The sequence below is a fragment of the Rattus rattus genome, chromosome 17 (genome assembly GCF_011064425.1).
Source record: "Rattus rattus isolate New Zealand chromosome 17, Rrattus_CSIRO_v1, whole genome shotgun sequence".
In the NCBI taxonomy this organism is placed as follows: Eukaryota; Metazoa; Chordata; class Mammalia; order Rodentia; family Muridae; genus Rattus; species Rattus rattus.
The window spans coordinates 45,508,227-45,528,478 of record NC_046170.1 but is presented as its reverse complement, the minus strand read 5'-3'; the positions used below and the strand labels follow the sequence as shown (position 1 = coordinate 45,528,478).

Genomic DNA, 20,252 nt, shown 5'->3' with positions numbered 1-20,252 from the left:
TCAACTTGATACAAGCTGGAGTTATCACAGAGAAAGGAGCCTCCCTTGAGGAAATGCCTCCATGAGACCCAGCTGTAAGGCATTTTCTCAATGAGTGATCAAAGCGGGGAGGGCCCAGCTCGTTGTGGGTGGTGCCGTCCCTGGGCTGGTCTTGGGTTCTATAAGAGAGCAAGCTGAGCAAGCCAGAGGAAGCAAGCCAGTAAGAAACATCCCTCCATGGCCTCTGCATCAGCTCCTGCTTCCTGACCTGCTTGAGTTCCAGTCCTGACTTCCTTTGGTGATGAACAGCAATGTGGAAGTGTGAGCTGAATAAACCCTTTCCTCCCCAACTTGCTTCTTGGTCACGATGTTTGTGCAGGAATAGAAACCCCGACTAGGACAATCATATACATATACACATACACATAGACATCTAAAACCTTGTTTCATTCTTGTCTGAAGAGGCACCCATTAAAACTATTTAATATAGGAGTAGGTTTTTTTTTGTTTTGAAAATTTGTGTGTGTGTGTACACCCACATGATGTATGTGAATGAGCATGTATGTCAAGGTGCACAAGGAGAGGCTAGAAAATAACTCTGTGGAGTCAGTTGTCTTCTTCTGCCTTGATGTGGGTTCCAGGAGGAGAGCCCACATGTCAGGCTTGGAGGACTAGTTAGAGCCTTTACCCGAGATGAGCCATCTTGCTGACCCAGGACTAGGTTTCTAAGGTTCACAGAAGGAACTGCTATTGGCCTGAATGCTACTGTAGGATGATGTCATCACGCAGATGTAGGCAGGTATAAGATAGAATGAGGCCTGTCATTGGACGAGAAGGAAGGATAGGTGGGAGAAAAGTTTTAGAGAGAGGAGGAGACTGGAGCGGGGAGAAGCAGCAGAGGAGAGAACATGGAGGCTGATAAGACTCCTCTCTGCACCTTTACAGGTTGTTATGAATATTTTTAAAGGATGGATGTGTACAGGGCTTTGTGTGTCTAGGTGGGCAATTATATCTTATCAATTGGATCAGAGGTCATTGTGTTGTGTGTTCTTTCATGTGGCGATTTAAGTCTAAGAGAGTATGTGGTGACTGGAGACACTAGGCTGCCATGGAATTGGGATGTGTGTGTCTGGCATGGTGGCAACCTGACCGGAACTGGATGGGTAGAGAGATTGCTGCCAGGCTCAGAGAGAAGCCATCAGCAGTGTGATATGAGATGGAGCAGAGAGGATGAGACGCTTTGCCGACTGAGATGAAGAGATCTACCAGGTATCTTGCAGCACTGTGGTGCCAGACATAGTGCAGGATAAAAGACAGCATTTTTAATAATTTTACAGCAAACAGCTACCTTCCCCAAACCCAAGTTCTTCAGGACTCGGGGCTACTGTCCTACATAAAGCCAACAACACAGAGAACTTAAGATTATCTGAGCCTCTGGAAAGGCCAGGGAGCAATGGAGACAGAGAGTTATAGGCAGACCGGAGACCAAGGAAGACAGATTCCAAAGCCTTTTTAAGGGTGGGGACATTTTCCTAGCTAATGTCTTTAGTGAAATGACGGTGAAGAGATAGGACTGGTGAAATGGCTCCACTGTTAAGAACACTGGCTGCTTTTCCAGAGGACTGGGGTCCAATAGCCACCACCCTGGGGTGGCCTGATGCTTGGGGAGGTGGAGAAGAGAGAATCAGGTTACCTGGCGCTTGTGAGCCCCCTCCACCTTACGTTTTGAGACAGGGTCTCTTACTGAAATAGAAGCTCACAGATTGACTCAACTGGCTTGTCAGCAAGCCCCAAGGATCCTCCTCTCTCCTTCACACTCAATCTGGAATTACATAGCATGCCCCCTCACCACAACTTTTTTGTGAGTGCTAGGATCCACACGCGTGTCCTTGTGCTTGCACGGCAGGCGCTCTGTGCACTGAGCACCCTACCGACCTCTCCCAGCCACCTTTTGAGGCCAGCAAAGGAGAAGGGGCTCAGCAGATTCTACAGCTCACAGCTCTCCTGTGCCAGACAAAGCCCACAGCTCTCTGGTCGGTCATGCTTCTGTGAGAACCTTAGCCCGACAATGGATGGGATCATCTTCTGCATCACTGCTTTGATGCAGAGCGCAGGCCGAGATCAGTTCCTTCTGCCTTTCAGTCTTCACTGCTGATTGGCCTTGGTACCTGTCACTCAGGAGAAGCATCATGGCCGAACTGCTGATTGGCCTTGGTACCTGTCACTCAGGAGAAACATCGTGGCCGGGACCCAGCCAAGCCCTGACCCTTGGAGCCTTGGTTCTCACCCTATTAGCCAAGCAAATGTGAGGCGCCCAGTGAGTAGCTCCCCTGTAAGTCATACCCTGTTCTTTTTTTTTTTTTCTTTTTTTCGGAGCTGGGGACTGAACCCAGGGCCTTGCACTTGCTAGGCAAGCGCTCTACCACTGAGCTAAATCCCCAACCCCATACCCTGTTCTTTTCAGGATGACCTGCTTGTGACATCTGCTCACCACAGCCTCTGTCAGAGTTAACACTTACAACGCAGGATACAAGAGACGGGCTAAAGACAGAGCCGTGGATGTTGTGTGTGTGTGCATGAACATATATTTACATGTGCTAGCAGAGGCCAGAGGTCAATGTTGGCTGTCTTCCTCAATCACTCTGCTCCATGTTTTTTGAGACAGGATCTCTCACTGACCCAGAGGTCAATACAGAGGCAACTCATGTCCATCTTCCCTTCAAGAATCCTGCGCTGGAATGCGGGCAAGAATGACGTCATAGCAGACTAGGGGTGCAACGTTCAGCAGCCTCTGGTTGATCAATGAGTGTTCAGGCAATTCCAGTACTCACCCCTGGTTAACAGCACGAGTTCAGTATCAGGTTTCTGTGGTCCTCTAACTGCCTAGAGGTCACTGGCCAAACACATCTCTGTGTCACACGCTGGATGTCAGAATATCTGACCTTGACATTAACAGAGGGATATTTGAAGGTTACACGGCAGGCCTCTACAGAGTCAAAAGTGTTAGCCAGGTGGCAGCTCACTCTTGTAATATTAGCATTCAGGAAGCTGAGGCAGAAGAATGATTACCAGTTCAAGGCCAGCTTGGGATACATGGCCAAACCTTGTCTCAAAAGGGCGGGGACTCCCTACCCCCAAAACTCAAACAAGTTTGATGGATCTCACTTTGCACTTCAAACACTTCTTTGGACCTGCTTGGTCCTGAACTGTGGGAGGATGTGCCTGTCCTACATGTCGGGTCGGTATGATACTCAGGTCCCTAGTTCACACCTTTCAAAGAAAGTAGCAAGAAAGAAAAAGAAACTTTGCAGGTTTGATCCTGTGTGTGGTACTAAAAAATCGCATCTTTTGAAGATGCTGGCAGATCATTAACGTGAAGGTGAATGGTGATGGCACGAGAACTGCATGGATTCCATGCCATTTCAGTGGAACTGGGGCAGGACTTGAACCTGTGACATCCTGTGTTCTGAGAAACAGTGAGACTAACCAGATGTTAGAAAAAAGCCAACCGCCCTCTCTCTGAGTCTAGAACACTAGGAAATTGCCTTGAACAGCTACACAGTACAGAGAATTGTATGTAGAATCCCCAGTTTCAGGGTGGCTCAGTTGGTAAAGTGGGGACCTGAGTTCAATCCCCAGCACCCACAAACAGCTACAGTAACAAACAGGAGTGGTACATAGGTCTCAAATCCCAGCACAGGAGAGGTAGAGACAGTGGGACCCCTGAAGCTTGTTTAGATAAAACGTGGATCTCCAGGTCAGTGAGCGATCCTGTCTCAAAAAAAAGAGTGGAGTGGTTGTGGAAGACAGCCAACACTGACCTCTGGCCTCCACTAGGACACAGACACACACACAGACACACACACACACACACACACACACACACACACACAAACACACACATGCACGCTGGGTGTCCTGATAATAAAACTCCCCACTTGACAAGAACAAACATACACACAGCCCAGACGCACACAGAGTGCCATGTCTTTAGGGGGTGGGGACATCAGGACTCATGTAAGATGTCACTGGTTTTAGTTGTGGCCTCACTGTGCTGTCATGGTTTTACTGGGACAATTACGAGCGTAGCAATCAGATGACCACCCACTTAGACCCACACCAACCGTGTGGAGATACCATCCGTGACTCATCCTGGAGCATACACTAGTTTACGCCCTTGAGAGCGTCCCCATCACCCCAGAGCTGGACCCATGAGAATCTGGGATTGTGAGTCTGACTTCCCATCGAGACCTGCACAGAACACCCACAGTTTAAGTCTTGAATAGCCTGGTGGTGGTGGTGGTGGTGGTGTGTGTGTGTGTGTGTGTGTGTGTGTGTGTGTGTGTGTGTGTGAAAGCACTCAGAACACTCTATTCTCTCTCTCTCTCTCTCTCTCTGTGTGTGTGTGTATGTGTGTGTGTGAAAGCACTCAGAACAAATACTCTATTCTCTCTCTCTCTCTCTCTCTCTGTGTGTGTGTGTGTGTGTGAAAACACTCAGAACAAATACTCTATTCTCTCTCTCTGTCTCTGTGTGTGTGTGTGTGCATATGTGAAAACACTCAGAACAAAGTGCTACTCTATTCTATAACCCTAAATCATGCATAGTCTCAAAGGAGGTGTACACCTGCTGTCAGCAAACAGGGAGGCTGCATTCAGTCCTTTGTTCTATCAGTAATGACCTCAGAGGGGTGGCCCAGGAGCAAGCCCCATACCTGTGGTTTCCTGGACCCTACATGCATGTGTGCATGCATGTGTGCATGTGTAAATGTGTGTGTGCATGTTGTATTTCATGCTGTATGTTGAGGTCAGAGAACAACTTTTTCGGGGTGTGGTTTGTGAGACACGGTCTCTCTACATAGCCCTGGTTGGCCTGGACCTCACTATAGAAACCAGGCTGGTCTTGAACTCACAGGGACAGAAAACAACTTTGTAACCATCCTGTCAGGAATGGAGATAGTCTAAAGAGACACTGCACCCTCCCATTGCCTATCAGACTACTGAAATAATAGACCCCCAAGAGACTGGAGTCACTCCAGGAATCTTAAGAGGAAAAGGCTACAGCATGGGCCCACTAGATGGAGAGTCTATCTCCTAAGAAGAGAGATCTCACAGTTCTGACCACCTGTCAGACACCTAGAAGAACAGACTGGGGCCAGAAAACAATGGTCAGTGATGGGTGAGACAATACCTGGACCAGATGTAGTTCACTGTATCATCTTGTCCTCTGTTTAAGTCTAAACCTCCTGTTAGGGTCCTTAAGAGGGACTTGGGGGCTCACTTGTCCTAAATGTCCTTTCTTGTGTGCTTTTCACTACTCCTGGTCTTTTTCATCAGCCTGCTGAGGTCAGGTGGCCAAGCCAGGTTCACTGGGGAGCTGCCAGGGCCAAGACTGTGACCCTAACAAATCCAATGACAGTGTAATGTTCTTTTTACATTTGCCAGGACTCTAGGGAAGCTCTATGCACAGTTCGGCTCCCCCATCCCACCTTTCTGACCTGTCACATGCAGGGCCTGTGAGCAATGTCTCTTCTGTCTCTTCAGTCTCCTCAGAGCAAGGCCCTTAGTTTAGTGCAGCACAAGCCAGTTTTGCTTGATTTCGCTTTCCCTGTTCTCGATAGCGTGTAAGCTAGGCCCACGCATCAGATAACAACGATGACTCCCACGGCCTGTGAGTCAAGGCCCAGCCCTTCTTTACTTACCTGTACCTAACTGCAGCTGGCTCCTGTTGCCGTTGGCGTGGGTAGTTCTGGACTCTGGACTCGGGAAGACTACACTTTCGCTCTCTACGGACAGCCTCATGCCTGCCTCTGGACATGCGCACTGCGCAGATGTCGCGACAGAACAGCCTTCCTTCCGCATGACCAGCCCAAGCCCTCCCGTGTCTGTAAGTCAAATACCATTCCTGCCCCAAGACAGCTGCTCAGGTCGCTGCTCCCCCACCCCTGCCCCCCGCATCAAGTCCTGTAGAGTCCCACCCCTGTTGCCAGGGGCCTCGCTCTCTTCCCATCTACAGAGAGTGCCATTGGGGGCTCTCTGAGCCTACATGATTGTCTCTGTACTGTGAACTCAATAGGAAATACCCGACTCAGAAAATAGGCCCCTGTGGCCCAAGTGGAACAGTGAGCTATGGAGAAACCAGGTTGACGATGACCCTGAAGAGAGCTTAGCCCTTACCCTCGCCTCACGATGCCTTCATACCTACTGTCCCTGCATTTGGTCTCTCTAGCTTCCTCATCATGTCTGAATACATCATTACGTCAAGATTAGGCATGAAGCTGGAGATGTAGCTCAGCCCAGCAGAGTGCTTGCCTGGCATGCAGGGATCCTTAGGTTCCATCCCCAGCACTGCATATCCTGGGTGTGGTGGCTCACAGCTCTGAGGCCCGCCCTCAGGCAGAAGCAGAAATATAAGTCATTCTTGGCTGTGAGATCGAGGTCATCCTAGTCTCAAATCCGCGTCTCAAAAGATTACATTAAACTAAATACTTAACAATAATGACTAAAATTAGCAGTTAGTGTTAGCTAACTAAAATGAATCTTGCTCTTTGTGAAATCGCACCGGATCTTTCTAGCAGTGTCGGCCAGACTGTCTCTTGATGATGTCGCTTCACCGTGTCCTTCCTACGGTCTTTGCCAGTGACACTCAGAAGGGACTGCGGACAGACCCAAGCATCACGGAGAGCAGCTGACAGCCTTGTGTGGCAGGAGACACTCGCAGGAAACAGTGAGACAAGAGGAGACAGCCCAAGGCTATCTTTCCTCGACTCCCCTCTGCTGCCAAAAGAAAGAAAGTGGACTCATGTCTTCCATATGATGTGGCAAGATCACAAGACTGCTGGCCTGCTCTTTCTGGTTTTTCCATTTTCAGTCTCTCTCTGTCTTTGACTGCTAAGCTTCAGCTGCTCTGACACCGCAGGAGGTGAGCTACACCAGTGTGGCTGACAGATGGCTGGTCCACACAGCAAGCCCTTCCCTTCTGCAGGGGACCCTGCCATCCCATGCCCACTAGGAGGCCCATCTGTGTAGGCCGCAGGCTGCCTCTGTGGCCTGGGCGGAGGGGCCCTTCCCTCAGCTCCCAGCCTCCAGGAGCCACTCTGCAGTGACACATAGGCAGGCAGCTTGGGAACAGCTTCTCCTGTGTCTTTAATTAACTTAATCCACCTCACCATGTTCTTTAAATAATTGAGCACCTTGGTAACCAGGACTCAAGCACTTGAAGAATTTTGGTTACAAGAATGCTGGAACCTTTTAATTTTGGTTTAGGACACTTTCCTTCCCCCCTGTTCCTATTCCAAACCAAGGCTGCACCCAGAATAGTAGGTGGGGAAGGAGGAAGCTGCCCTAAGAGATGGAAGGCAGTGGTTGAGGAGAAAAGATCCCTTCAAACTGTGAAGTGGCCCATGCATCTGGAGGGGGTGGGATGTGGCCCAGTGGTAGAGCGCTTGTCTGGAATATGTGATGTGAGGTCCTGGATTCAGGCCCCAGTACTGTAAGAGGAGAAGAGGAGAAGGAAAGGAAGGGGGATGGAGGGGAAGAGAGGGAAACAGAGAGAGAGAAAGAGAGAGGGAAACAGAGAGAGAGAGAGAGAGAGAGACAGAGACAGAGACAGAGAGACAGAGAGACAGACAGAGAGAAACAAAGAGAGACAGAGACAAGGAGAGACAGAGAGACAGAAGCAGAGGGAGAGAAAGGGAGAAAGAGAGAGAGAAAGAAAAAGAGAGAGGGGAGGAGAGGAAAGAGGAGAAAGGGAGAAAAACAAAAGAGAGGAGGTAAAGGGGCAAGAGAGGGAGCAGAGATACCAAGATGAGACAGCCAGAAAGAAGGGAGAGGGAGTGGCATCTGCAGGCACTCACAGATACTCATAATTAAATCTTTTTTCAACATTTCCAAAAGTTTAGGAATAATTTGTGTGAATCCTCTAATTTTCTCTGCTACTGATTAACGTCCACTTACACGGCAGAATGTCCTAACATGTCACATTAGAAACAGATCCAAATCAAAGTAGCATGCAGCTTAATGACCGGACCCTTGGTCTTAATTTAAGGGCCTGGATCGTACAACCCAGCACTGCCTGCCCAGCATGGGGAGGGGTCTTCTAGGAATTGTAACTGAGTAAAGTCTGAACAGCAGCCCTGAACGCTAGAGCTGTGTGGTGGAAGCTTCCATTTACCACGAGGTTGGAAATGCTCCAGGAAGAGTCTCACTATGTAGTTCTTAGGTGGACCTCTGTGAGTCAAGGCCAGCCTGGTCTACATTCTGAGTTCTATGCCAGCCAGGGCTACATAGTGATAGTCTTAGTGTGTGTGTGTGTGTGTGTGTGTGTGTGTGTGTGTGTGTGTGTGTGTGTGTGTGTCTCTCTCTCTCTCTCTCTCTCACACACACACACACAGAGTAGGTGTTTTTTCTAAAAGTTGGTGCTGTTTTCCTGTCCAAGACTGTGACCACATGTTTATTTGACAATGTAAAATGCTTGACCTTCTTGAAAAAAAAAACAAAACAAAAAAAAAAAACCTTCACATTTGCATTATTTGGCTCCTAAGAGCAAGCTGCCTAGGTCAGCCCTACGGTGTCCTTCACGTTATCCAGTAAAAATTGTGCTGGGCGTATTTATTTGCTAGCATTCTGTCTGCTGCGTGGGTGTGGCATTTTATGACGCATGTTTTATACGAGCTATCAAATATTTAAAGCATCCTCTGTGGGCCCTGTAAAATACAAAGCTCTAATTTTTTCAACCCCTACGCGTCGCTTTTTCCGATATCAAATTAGAAACAGAAGCAAACACTAGATACTCTTCACGAGCACAGAGGTCAAAATATTTAAAACCATTGTAGCACAGCATTAACTTACCCAGAGAGTCACACTCTTCATCTAAAATCCCTCTCTCCTCTTGTTGTCTGTCTCCCCTCGATGGTGAGAGTCAAACCCATCTCTCAAAAGCATTCTGCCACCTTGGGAAACTGGGGACCATGGCAGGTGAAGTCTCCCACAGTTCCAGGAGTGACCTTTACTGTACCCTCATCGTAGCTGAGTATACCTGATGTAACCCACCCTACAAGGACCCCAAGTTCAATGGCTGTGGCTGGATGCCAGACCTCACATGCCAAGCCCCCTCTTGGTCATATAATATCTGTATGGAGGGGCCTTATCCCAGTCAGTGTCCTCCCCTCCCTCCGTCATACAACCCTGGCCCCTCCCACACACACACACCCCTTCAGACCTGCTAGAGGAAACCTTCTGGAACGTGTCACCTGTTCCCTCAAAATCTGCCGGGACTTCCCACCCCACTGCAAGCAAGGACGGTGCCACCATGTCTGTCTCCTGGTCCTGGAGCCTCACTCAGCTCTGGCCAAAATGGCTTTTTGGCTGTGCCACCAATTACAGATGGCGAGCTAAACAGCTGGGAGGAAGGGCGAGAAGCAGCATAAGGTTAGAAGGGCAAAACCTCAGGTGAATTCCCTTCTAAGAGGAGCCGAGACCAGGGTGCCATGCTCAGAAACTCTTGGATAGGGTCTTCTGGGGAGGTGGGTGTTTCTTCCACCTCCCCTATAACCTCTTTTAGCCTTTCCTACAAACCTAACCAGAACCAGAAGAAACTTCAACAGACTTCAAGAGAACGAGAAGAAACTGTAGAGCCCATGAATGCATGGATACAGAAGGCGCATTACAACGGGGACATCTAACCTTGTCTCCACAGAACGGTTGTTACCTCAGGCACTGTCTTATTACATAGCCTCAGACTCAGTAAAGCCCTCTTGCCCCTGCCTCCTGAGTGCTGGGATTATAGGCCCATGCCAGTGCTCTAGGTCTGTGCGGTGCAGGGGATTGACCAAGGACTGTGCATGCTAGGCAAGCACTCCACCAACTTAGCCGCCTTCAGAAAAAGTCTGGGAGGCTGACCGTGAGTTGATCAAGCTCTCCTCTGAGCTAACCAACTGTGTCAGTCACAATCCTCATTGCTATGACGACAAAAGTCACCAAAGACAGGTCTATCGGGGCTCAGCGTGAGGGTACTGTCTGTCATAGTGGGAGGAGAATGAGGCAGCTGGTCACCGGGCATCTATCTCCAGGAGGCAAAGAGATAGCGGCTGGTACTTACCTTCTATCTTTTGGTCAGTCTAGGGTCCCAGCCAATGGAGTGTCACCCCCATTAATTAACCCAATATAGAAACCCCTTTACAGACAATGCCAAAGGTATCATGGGCTGTCCCCCATCAGAGGCACGTCACAAGTTAACAACAGGACCGCATGTTCTTGTAAACAACTGTCATGAGCCTTCGGATTAGTGACAACAACTTCCAGCTGCCATTCATTAAGGGCCGCGAGCCACCCGTGGTTCTGACCACTTCACTCATATTATCCTTGGGGACCGTGCCTCTCCAGATTGGGGAAACTGAGTCACAAATCGAGACTTGTGCTCTAGGTGACTCCAGATGTGTTACCGACGCTATTTAACCATGAGGCAGCCTTCTTGGGGGCAGGCTTCTAATTTCCAACCTAAGCAGAACGGATAACTCAGAATCTCAAACTGTCTGAGACCCAGCAGAGGCAAACTGCAGAGGCAACCTGCAGAGCATGGCCAGTGTCCAGCAGGAGCCCGCTGACCTTGTCAACACAGCGGTCGGCCGTTTCGCGAACGAAAGTGAGTAAGCACGGTAGAGCTGGAAAAGAGCAGACACGCTTGCTAGCCCAGTTCCCCACTTCTGACCTTCTTATAGACCTCGGGTCAGCATCACATCCCAGCAGCAGGCCAGTGGTGAAGTGGCCACCAACTGCAAGGACACAGTCTCCCTAAAATGAACAGGAAAGGCCAAAGCCTAGCTGAGCACAGGACAGAGGAGAGGTTCAGGAGAGGAGAATACTCAAACACTGAGTGTTTCACCACCTGGACCCTACTCCACACTGCAAGGGTCTGGGTGACCCTATTCTCTACTACAAGGGTCTGGGTGACCCTATTCTGTACTGCAAGGGTCTGGGTGAGCTTACTCCACATTACAAGGCTCTGGGTGACCCTATTCTGTACTGCTAGGGTCTGAATGACCCTACTCCACACCACAAGGGTCTGACTACGATTGTTGTGATGACTGACCCTGAATGTCAGTTTGGCAGGATCTAAAATGCCCTAGACTATGAACCTCTGGGCATGCCTGTGACAGAGTTAAAATAGAATAATTAAGGTTAAAAGAAAAAAAAATCTGCCCTAAATGTAGGTAGCATCATCCCATGAGCTGGGGTCCTGGAGTGTATAACAGTGAAAAAACTCAACACCAGGACCCACCTCTCTCCTCCGAATCATCACTGTGTGACCAGCCGCCTCACTTCCACCATCAGACCTTCCCTGAAGACCGCGCCCTCCAGCATTGAGTTGAAATGAACCATTCTTTCTTTACCTTTCCTCTGTTGGATATTCCATTACAGTGGTGGGAAAAGCCACTAATGCAGCTGCCATTTACGGACGCCACTTGAGAACAAAACCCAGCAGATCGCCGCTATCGCCATGCCAAAAGAGCGTCTAGTGCCAACTGTGGGTCTGTCCCTGAAGATCCACTCATGGTGGGAGGCACCTTTTGAAATACGTTTTCTAGGAATGGGTCAAAAGAACTGACGGAGGGTAACTCTACCTGCTTCAGTCTGGATAATGTCAATTGTGTCCTGCAGGTCACAGACACCTCCCCCCAGCACCAGTCAATGTTGTAGATACTCTCCGTTCCACAGTGTCCTGAGGGCCTTGCTGTTCCCACTGGGCTAATGGCACGAGGGAAGATTCTATTCCTAACAAGACTCGAAGTTCTGTTATTAAAAGCAAGGATGGAGTTGCCTGAAATCCATGGCCACCGCTTGGTTGTAACAGTATGTTCCAAGTTCTATAAATAGGTACAGAAACAGCAAGTTTGGGGCCGAAGGAGAAAAGAACCCTTTGAGATACTGAGAGACTGAAGATTTCATGTAGAACAGATAGGATGGGTTTATACATTTAAGCCTAAGCCTTTGTTCTCTATCTTTGACCAATGCTGGCCAGAAGCTCTCATAGAGTTTATTATATGCAGTGTGTGTGTGTGTGTGTGTGTGTGTGTGTGTACCTATATTCAAGTGGATGCCCATGTGGGCACAGAAGCCAGAGGAGGACATCAGATGTCCTCTTTATCTGTCTCCATCTGACGCCCCAGAGACAGGATCTCTTACTGCACCTGAGGCTGGACTGACAAATAAGCAAGTACCAGAGATCCCCCTGCCTCTGTCTCCTGAAGAGCTGTAGTGGACTGTGTGGGCTTTTGATTTGAATGCTGGGGGATTGAATTCAGGCCCTTAGGGTGGCACAGCAAGAACTCCCCACCCCCCCACCCACACACACCCTACACAGTGTTCTTAAGTAGGAGCATGCTGAAGTGTGGTTTTTGGCTCAAGGGCATCTGTATCTATATTTAGCTCAGCAGGAGTGATGTCCTCTTTGAGAGCCATGCATAAGGCTTACAAGAGCAAAGACTCAGACATTTTTGTCTTTACTTTGTGTACTGGCTGGTTTTGTGTTGTCAACCTGACACAAGCTGGAGTTATCACAGAGAAAGGAGCCTCCCTTGAGGAAGTGCCTCCATGAGACCCAGCTGTAAGGAATTTTCTCAGTGAGTGATCAAGGCGGGAGGACCCAGCCCGTTGTGGGTGGTGCTGTCCCTGGGCTGGTGGTCTTGGGTTCTATAAGAAAGCAAGCTGAGCAAGCCAGGGGCAGCAAGCCAGTAAGTAACATCCCTCCATGGCCTCTGCATCAGCTCCTGCTTCTGGCCTGTGTGAGTTCCAGTCCTGACTTCCTTTGGTGATGAACAGCAATGTGGAAGTATAAGCTGAGTAAACCCTTTCCTCCCCAACTTGCTTCTTGGTCATGGTGTTTGTGCAGGAATAGGAACCTGGACTAAGACACCCAGCTTCCCTTCCACAGTGCCAGGACTACAGGTGTGAGTCCCACACCCTGGAAACTTTTGTTTCTTCCACTCCTATGTCTGACCTTCCCCCTTACACTCTATCTAAAGGACAAAAACAAAACAAAACAAAACAAAAAAACAAACAAACACAAACCAGACAGAAGACCCCTGTTTCTTTGCTAGGGCTATTTCTGCACAAGACCACAGACTGGTGCTCTAAAACAGAAATTTACTTTTTACTTCCTCCCAGCCCTAGAGGCCGGAAGTCCAACATCAAGGTGTTGTGGAGCGAGTTTCTTCTCAGGCCTCCCTGGCTGGCAGGTGGCTGATTTCCAGCTGGGTCCTCATTTTCCACTTATCAATCTTTCCAGTTCTATCTCTAAACCCAGACCCTGCTCCCTCCAGGTTTCCGGTTAGGATAGGAGCCTGGGAGCTTGTGGGAGACTCGGTCGAGCCCTTAAACAGCCTTCAGCAGGCAGAGGGTAAGAGAGATTGAACTCCTCATCTAGTTACAGCTGGATCACTTATGGCTGTGAGCTAAGCAGAGGACTCAGCCTGTGGGTTTCAGTCCCCACCTCTGTGCTGTGAGGAAGTGACCCTCTCCGCAGCCCGCGGTCTTTAGAACTTCACTTTAGTTTTGTAGGTCGTGGTCTGTCTGTCTTTCCGCTGCCTGTCTCCCGTGTTGGCCTGCTTTCGTACCTTCCCACTTCAGCCTGTGTGGGCTCACAAACCACACAGCTCAATGGACGAAAACCAAGACCAGGGCTGGAGAGATGACCCCATGAGATGAGATGAGTTATGAACTGTTGGCATTCGATCTAAGCTCCACCCCTACAGCTACCTGGCAACTGCCAGGTATGCTCCGCCCCACGGTTGCCTGGCAACAGCCAGCTGTGCCTGACTATAAAGGGGGCTACTTGCCCCCTCCTCTCCCTCTTGCTCTCTCTTGCTCTTCCTCTTCTCCTGCCTTCTTTGTCCCTGTCCCTTCTCTTGCCATTCCACCCTTACCCCACGTGCCCATGGCCGGCCTCGTTTTCTTATCCCCTCGGCTACTCTTCGTCTCTCATTAAATCTTTCCACGTGGAGCCATGTTGGTTTGGTGTGTTCTGTCTGGATGCGGGCCGAGATTTAAACGCCAACAAGAACCTGTTCTGTTCTCGCGGAGGACCCAAGTTCAGTTCCCAGCTCCTGCGTTAGCAGAGGGCTGGCAGCCAACTACACCTGCTGCTCTTGCTCCAGAGATTCGAACCCCCTCTTCTGGCCCCTGAGAACAGCTGCCCTCCTGTGTATAATTATGCGTAGACACAATCATATACAGACACATAATGTAAGACAAATCTAAAGGAGAAAGACCGACATGTTCTTCAGAGAAGCAGGAGCCTCCACTCGGCCTCCAGGGTTACACCTCCACCCTGGCTAATGGAGACTTTCTTGTGGGTTGTTTGCTTTCATCCCTGTTCTGGATAGAATACGTATTCACCACGCTTTGATTCGGTCTGGTTTCTTTTGAGGCAGGATCCCACGTAGCCAAGGCTATCCCTGCCCTCCAAGCCCTCCGCTTCTGAAGTGCTGAGGTAATCAGCATGCAGCACAATGCTCTGCGCTCACTTTGGGTAAATAATTCCAGTGTGACCCATTGGAAAGTACGGGGTTGTGCCACAGACTTGCCTGAGTAACTTGGGACAACCACCTATAGCCATAGGTTTCCCAGAAGGCTTGTGAGGGATCAGTATTTCAGAGGTGACATTCAGCTTAGCAGCCCCAAGAACTGTGAGGGGCACCGTTCCAGCTGTCTTATGGCAAGGGTGCAAAAGCCAAGGGCACTCACAGCAGCTCCCAGAGCTCTTTCCAGAACATTCCTAACAGGAGTTACAAACTTGCTTTGTAAAGACACAGAGAACAGGTGTGTAGCCCTGTGGTTTCCACGACAACCTTTCGATTGTTCCAGAGAGCAGCCATAAGGAACGCAGAAATAGCAGGTGTGGCTGGGGTCAGTAGGCTTCTTACGCACCAGGAAAGTGGATTGTTGCCAACTTGTATTGTGCTCAGAATATTCTACTTTTGCTGTTCTCCCAGCTGTTTGAAAATATGGGGACCGTGCTTCAGGCCCCAAAAGGCTGTGGGTATAGCTGCACACCAGGTGCTAATGTTCCCTGTCTGTCCTAGACATTTCGCAAACCCTGAAGACGACAGGCTTAAAAGAACCACGAAGCACCCCCTTAGTACCTGTTTCCATACCATTTTTTAAAACCACTAGTGATCCAGTAGTTGCCCTAACTAACCCAAAAGTCTGGTGTCAAAAACACCCCCCAAACAACTCTCTCTTGGACACTTTTTTCTCTTGATGTGTATGTGTGTGTGTGTGTGTGTGTGAGTGTGTGTGTGTGTGTGTGAGAGTGTGTGTGAGTGTGTGTGAGTGTGTGTGTGTGTGTGTGTGAGAGTGTGTGTGTGTGTGTGTGAGAGAGAGAGTGTGTGTGTGTGTGTGTGTGTGTGTGTGTGTGTGTGTGTGTGTGTGTGTGTGTGTGTGACAGAGTTCTACTCTGTAGCCGGTGCTGGCTATGAACTCTCAGCAATCCTTCTGCCTCAGCTTCTCTAGGACAGCAGGGAGAGCAGGGAATACAAGCGTGTGCCTAGTTTTCCTGACTTTAGATGAGTCTCAAAGCAAGAAAGGGTATGTATCTGAAGATGGTGGAACAGACTTTGTCATGTGACCCACACACACTGAGAAGAAGCAAAAGGTAGAGACAGCTCATGCGCTGTCTGAGTCCTAATAGTGCGGTTACAAGACACCCATTATCACGCTGTGGCCACGCCTGCAGGCGAGGAGGCGGCAAGCCTGTAGTCAGCCCATGGCTCACATCATTCCTACGAATGTAGGCAGCTTAGCCTGAGGCTCCAGGTCTTCCACCCCAGCTACTCCAGAGGCTGGGACAAGTTGATCTGGAGTTCAAAGCATGACCATCTGGGGCACAGAAAAGGCCTGGGCAGCCTAGTGAGATACCATCTAAAACCAACCAACCAACCAACCAACCAAACAAACAAACAAAAAATCCCAACGGTCTTGGGGTGTGATTAGTGCTTTCCTTACGAGCAGTGTAGAGTGAGGCCTGGAGTGTGGGACCTAACAGTGAACAAAGCAAAGCACCAATGACAAAACAGAGAGGGAGGGAGGGAGGGAGGGGGAGGGGAGGGAAGGAGGGAGAGAGGGAGGGAAAAAAAGGGAGGGAGCTAAGGATGAATAACACGGCTGAAAGTTTTACACAGTCACTGATGATACCAACAGGAACCCAAATCTGATCTCTTTGTATAAAAGTTGCATGGGTGCTCTGCCCTCTTCCCTCAGAAAAGCCTGGCGCAGGGCACCCTTTCCTCAGTTCTCACAAGATTTTGAGACGCTGTCCTGAAATCTCACATTTGTAGGAAGGGCAGATGTGGGAAGACCGTGGTCGCTCTGTTCTCTTCCCTCTTATCCGGGAATAGGCCTCCTCGGAGGACCCTCATAGAAAGTGGGCAGGAGGCTTCTGTGCCCCTTCTGGGAGCAGCAAATAAGTGGAGAGGCCTCTCCTTGTCTGGTGCCTCAGCCAAGAACCTCGAAGTGGGAGAAGCAACCATCTTGTCTCCTCTACCGAAGAAGATAAAAACAGACTCAACTGTTTGCTAAGGACAGCAGGAGGATGTCCTCTTATCCAAGTACTAACCAGGCTCCACCCTGCTTAGCTTCAGAGAAAAGGCACATCCAGAACATGGCTGTAGACCGGTGAGGAATTTTGTTATCCTCAGGCCTCTTGTGAAAGGGATGGGGGTATTTTACCCATTTCCTTCCATTGATGGAAGCTGGTGCCATGGGGGTCAGCAAACACTGAAACAAAACAAAACAAAACAAAACAAAACAACCCCTTGCTAGTCTATGCTCTAACAATGGCAGCCAGCATCTTAATGGGGTTTGCTATGGTTTGCGTTTAGTAGGGAATGGGAAACGAGGTCTTACTACCTAATACACACTAGCCTCAAAAGCATAGCAATCCACCTGCCTCAGTGCTGAGGCCAGCAGAAATGTATCTTTGTGAAACCTGCCATGACTGTTCCAGACAAGCCTGGGAAGGACCAAACTAGCTGACAATCACCTACTGAAAGAGTTTACTGTTAAAATCACGTGACCGGTACCTGCCCGAGAGAGGGGTGACTGCGGGCCATCTGAGGTCTTCTCTTGCAGAAAACAGTTTCTTAGCGATGAAACCCCACCAGCTTCAATCCTAGCACTGTCTGCGTCTCTGCCCCAAAACTACTTTGGAAACCATAGGTGCTATCAAATGTGTCCCATGATGGCATCGGCTCAAAACAGAGAGAGGAGGGACTTTGACTCACAGTCGGTACTCTGTTCAGAACACCGGCTCACTGATCAGCTGGTTTCAAACACTGAGAGTCTCCTCCTTTGTCTGGCCTATCCCTAAGTGCCCCCTGCTCTCTTTTCTTAAATGAACCCTTGTTCCAACACCACAGCACAGACTTCCTTTCTCAGAAGGACAATGCAATACGAATACCAATACGATCCCCCCACGCCACCCCCGAATATTTCGGGAGTTGTAACGCTTCCTAATTATAGGGCCCACGTTAAACAGACAAATATGTCCCAGAAGAAATAGTACCCGAACTAGGATACCATGATTACACAAGAACTTCGGCACTGCCACCTAGGAAAAGCATGCATTTCGGCCACTTCTTACCCCTGCTGTCTCCAAGCCCCCACCCCCACCCCCAAAGGCAGTCTTCATTCTCAAACTGCTCAGCCCATGTGTGAGCCGGTTGTGAACTTTCTGTAAATAGTCGTGTCTGTGCCCGAGGAGGGATTTACACTCTGGCACAAATAAAATCCAAAAAGACCTGACTGGTCTGGGTGATGTTGAATTAAAGTTGACTGTGGGCAGCGGGGGAGGAGGAGACTTTCTTTGGAAAGTGAGCCAACAGGTTTGTCTTGTTCCGGCATCCGTTTAGCACGGTTTTAAAATACCACAACACACAGCCTGGAACTCTCCTTGGGTTTATTACAAGTTCGGGAACTCACCCCCCCCACCCCGAATTCTGAGCAATAAATTTACCTGATCTGGCTGGAGACTGTGTGTTTACTCATTATTGGGTAATTAGTAAAAATAATTTACCGGGCCACAGCCCAAAGGAGGTTGTGAAGAGCCAACCTAAGAGGCAGAGAGGAGGGTGAAGGAGCCTCCTGGAGTAACCCAGGTGCCCGTTGAGTCACTTGTAAAGGTGGGGCAGGGGCATAACACACTGTTCCTGGCAGGAACTCACAAGGCCCAGATTCCACAGTGTCCCTGGGCACTGTGTGTGTGACCTTGTGCCTGCCAAAAGGGACCGTTTCAAAGATTGGATCGCATGCCTAAGAAGAAGGGACGGTACTGAAGCCCTTGGAGAGTTCCTCTGGCTGTCAACGCACCCATTCATGTCCTCCATAGCCTGCACGCATGGCTAGCTAGCACAGACAAAACCTGGCCTGTCTTCATCTAGGCTAACTGCTGTGCCCCGGGGCGTGTATGCTCGGCTGGATTTCTAAGTCTCCTGCAGACGGTGGAGCCTCGAAGTAGAAGAGGAACTCAACCCACCTGAAGTTGAAATGACAGCTGAATCAGGAAGCCCCACCATGTGGCCCGGGTCAAGTGAAACTCCCTTCCCTTCTCCCACCCTTCCTCCTACTCTGAAACCCCCATAGGCCGGTCTGCTTAGAGGTCACCTGCAGAGAGCAGCGTGATGTCACCACTGTCCCCAAAACCGATCCAAATAAGCTGAAATAGGTCTACGGTAGGGAAGGGAGTCACGGTCATGAAGGTGACCCATCCAAGGGTCATTGCTAGGTTCCTCAGACTGGGGTCTCTGGGATGAGGCCAGAGGAGGTGATGGCTCCTTACTCTCCTGGCCCCTGGCCTTGCTCATCCCATGGCCTTGCTGTTTAGTTGCCAGGACAGAATGTCGGGGACCTATCCTCCCATCAGCTCAGGGTCCTCACAAGTACAGAGCAGGGAATGAGACCCCTGCAGCCTCAAGGTCCAGGGAATTAGAGACTGCTCCCAAAGAGTAACAGCTGCAACACCCACATCGTGCTCCGAGGTCACCTCGCTGGCTGCCGCCACTGCGAGCCACCGCAGGATGCGCCCAGGGGAGGCCTGGGGACGCCGGGGTTCGGGGTGAGGTGGCAGCAGCGACCCTACCTGTGGTGGAGAGCACGGTGCTGGCGAAGAAGAGCGCCGAGGTGAAGTCCCAATTCCAATTCCCCGAGGCGTTGCTGAGCACCGACACTCCATAATTGCTGGCTTCCAGCACGCGGCCCAGGAACTGCTCCAGCTGGGGCTCCGACAGGCACTCGTGCTCCTCCAGGAAGCGCCGCTTCAGCTTGCGCAGCTCCTGGCGCAGCAGGTCCTCATAAGGCAGCTCCACGGACGAGAAGACCACGGCGCCGAACACCAGGTAGAGCAGGTAGCCTAGCACCAGGAAGCCGAAGCACCAGGCCGAGCGGTGCCGCTCTACCAGGCGCACGCACGAGCTGCCGGCCAGGGACTGCAGCATCTTCCCGGCGCCCGCGCTCCGCGCCTCCCGCCGCCGCTCCCTTTCCTGGTTCCGTGCAAATACAAGAGGCCAGATGATGTGGCGGTGACGTGGTTGCCGGCTCAGGTAGCGGGAGTTGGTCGGGCGGAGAGCTCTCACCCACTTGGCGGGAGCTGCTGGCTGCCCGCGCCCCCTACCTGGCTTCCGAAACCGGAAAGTGCAGGTTTGGTGGCGCCAGACCCTGGCCAGGCTACCCTGAGGCTGCCTGGCTCCCTCTTCCCTTCCTCAGTGCAGTCAGCAGGCCTGAGTGTGTGTGTGTGTGTGTGTGTGTGTGTGTGTGTGTGTGTGTGTGTGTGTGTGTGTGTGTGTGTGTGTGTGTGTGTGTGTGATTTCTGAGCAACAACACTTGATCACTCAAGTCCCTATCCTAGCCATTTTTGTCCCCCAGGCATTCCTCCTGATTAAATAAATACCAAGGGCACAGATAGACCCTGTCTTCCGTTGTCTCATTGGCCGGACAGCTGAGCCATTTGCTACCAGGACTATTGAAATTACAGTAATCCTCACTCTACAAAGCAACTTGAAACCTCTCCCAACCCCAGCCTCTACCTGGAACAAAAAGGGTCTGAGGGTAAAGGAAAGGTCTAAGGCTTTAAAGCACGGCCTCAGGATTTTAGCTTAAACACCACCCCAAACTCCAGGGACTTCATGGTCAGGAGGACAGAAAGGGAAATGTGTCCTGGGGCACCAAGGAATTGATGGTGGATGGGGATGTGTTATGAGTTCTACATTTCTGCACCGACGTGTG

The 20,252-nt window shown here is 50.2% G+C and overlaps 1 protein-coding gene across 1 annotated transcript in view; it reads right to left on the bottom strand.

Moving 5' to 3' along the window:
* Kcnk1 (potassium two pore domain channel subfamily K member 1) overlaps positions 1-19,735 on the bottom strand; it is a 37,672-nt gene extending 17,937 nt beyond the window's left edge. The window contains exon 1 of the mRNA XM_032887602.1: positions 19,111-19,735. Within this exon, the coding sequence (XP_032743493.1) occupies positions 19,111-19,465 (355 nt within the window). The 5' untranslated portion in view covers positions 19,466-19,735. The remainder of the gene's footprint in view (positions 1-19,110) is intronic.
* Between the last annotated feature and the right edge of the window lie 517 nt (positions 19,736-20,252).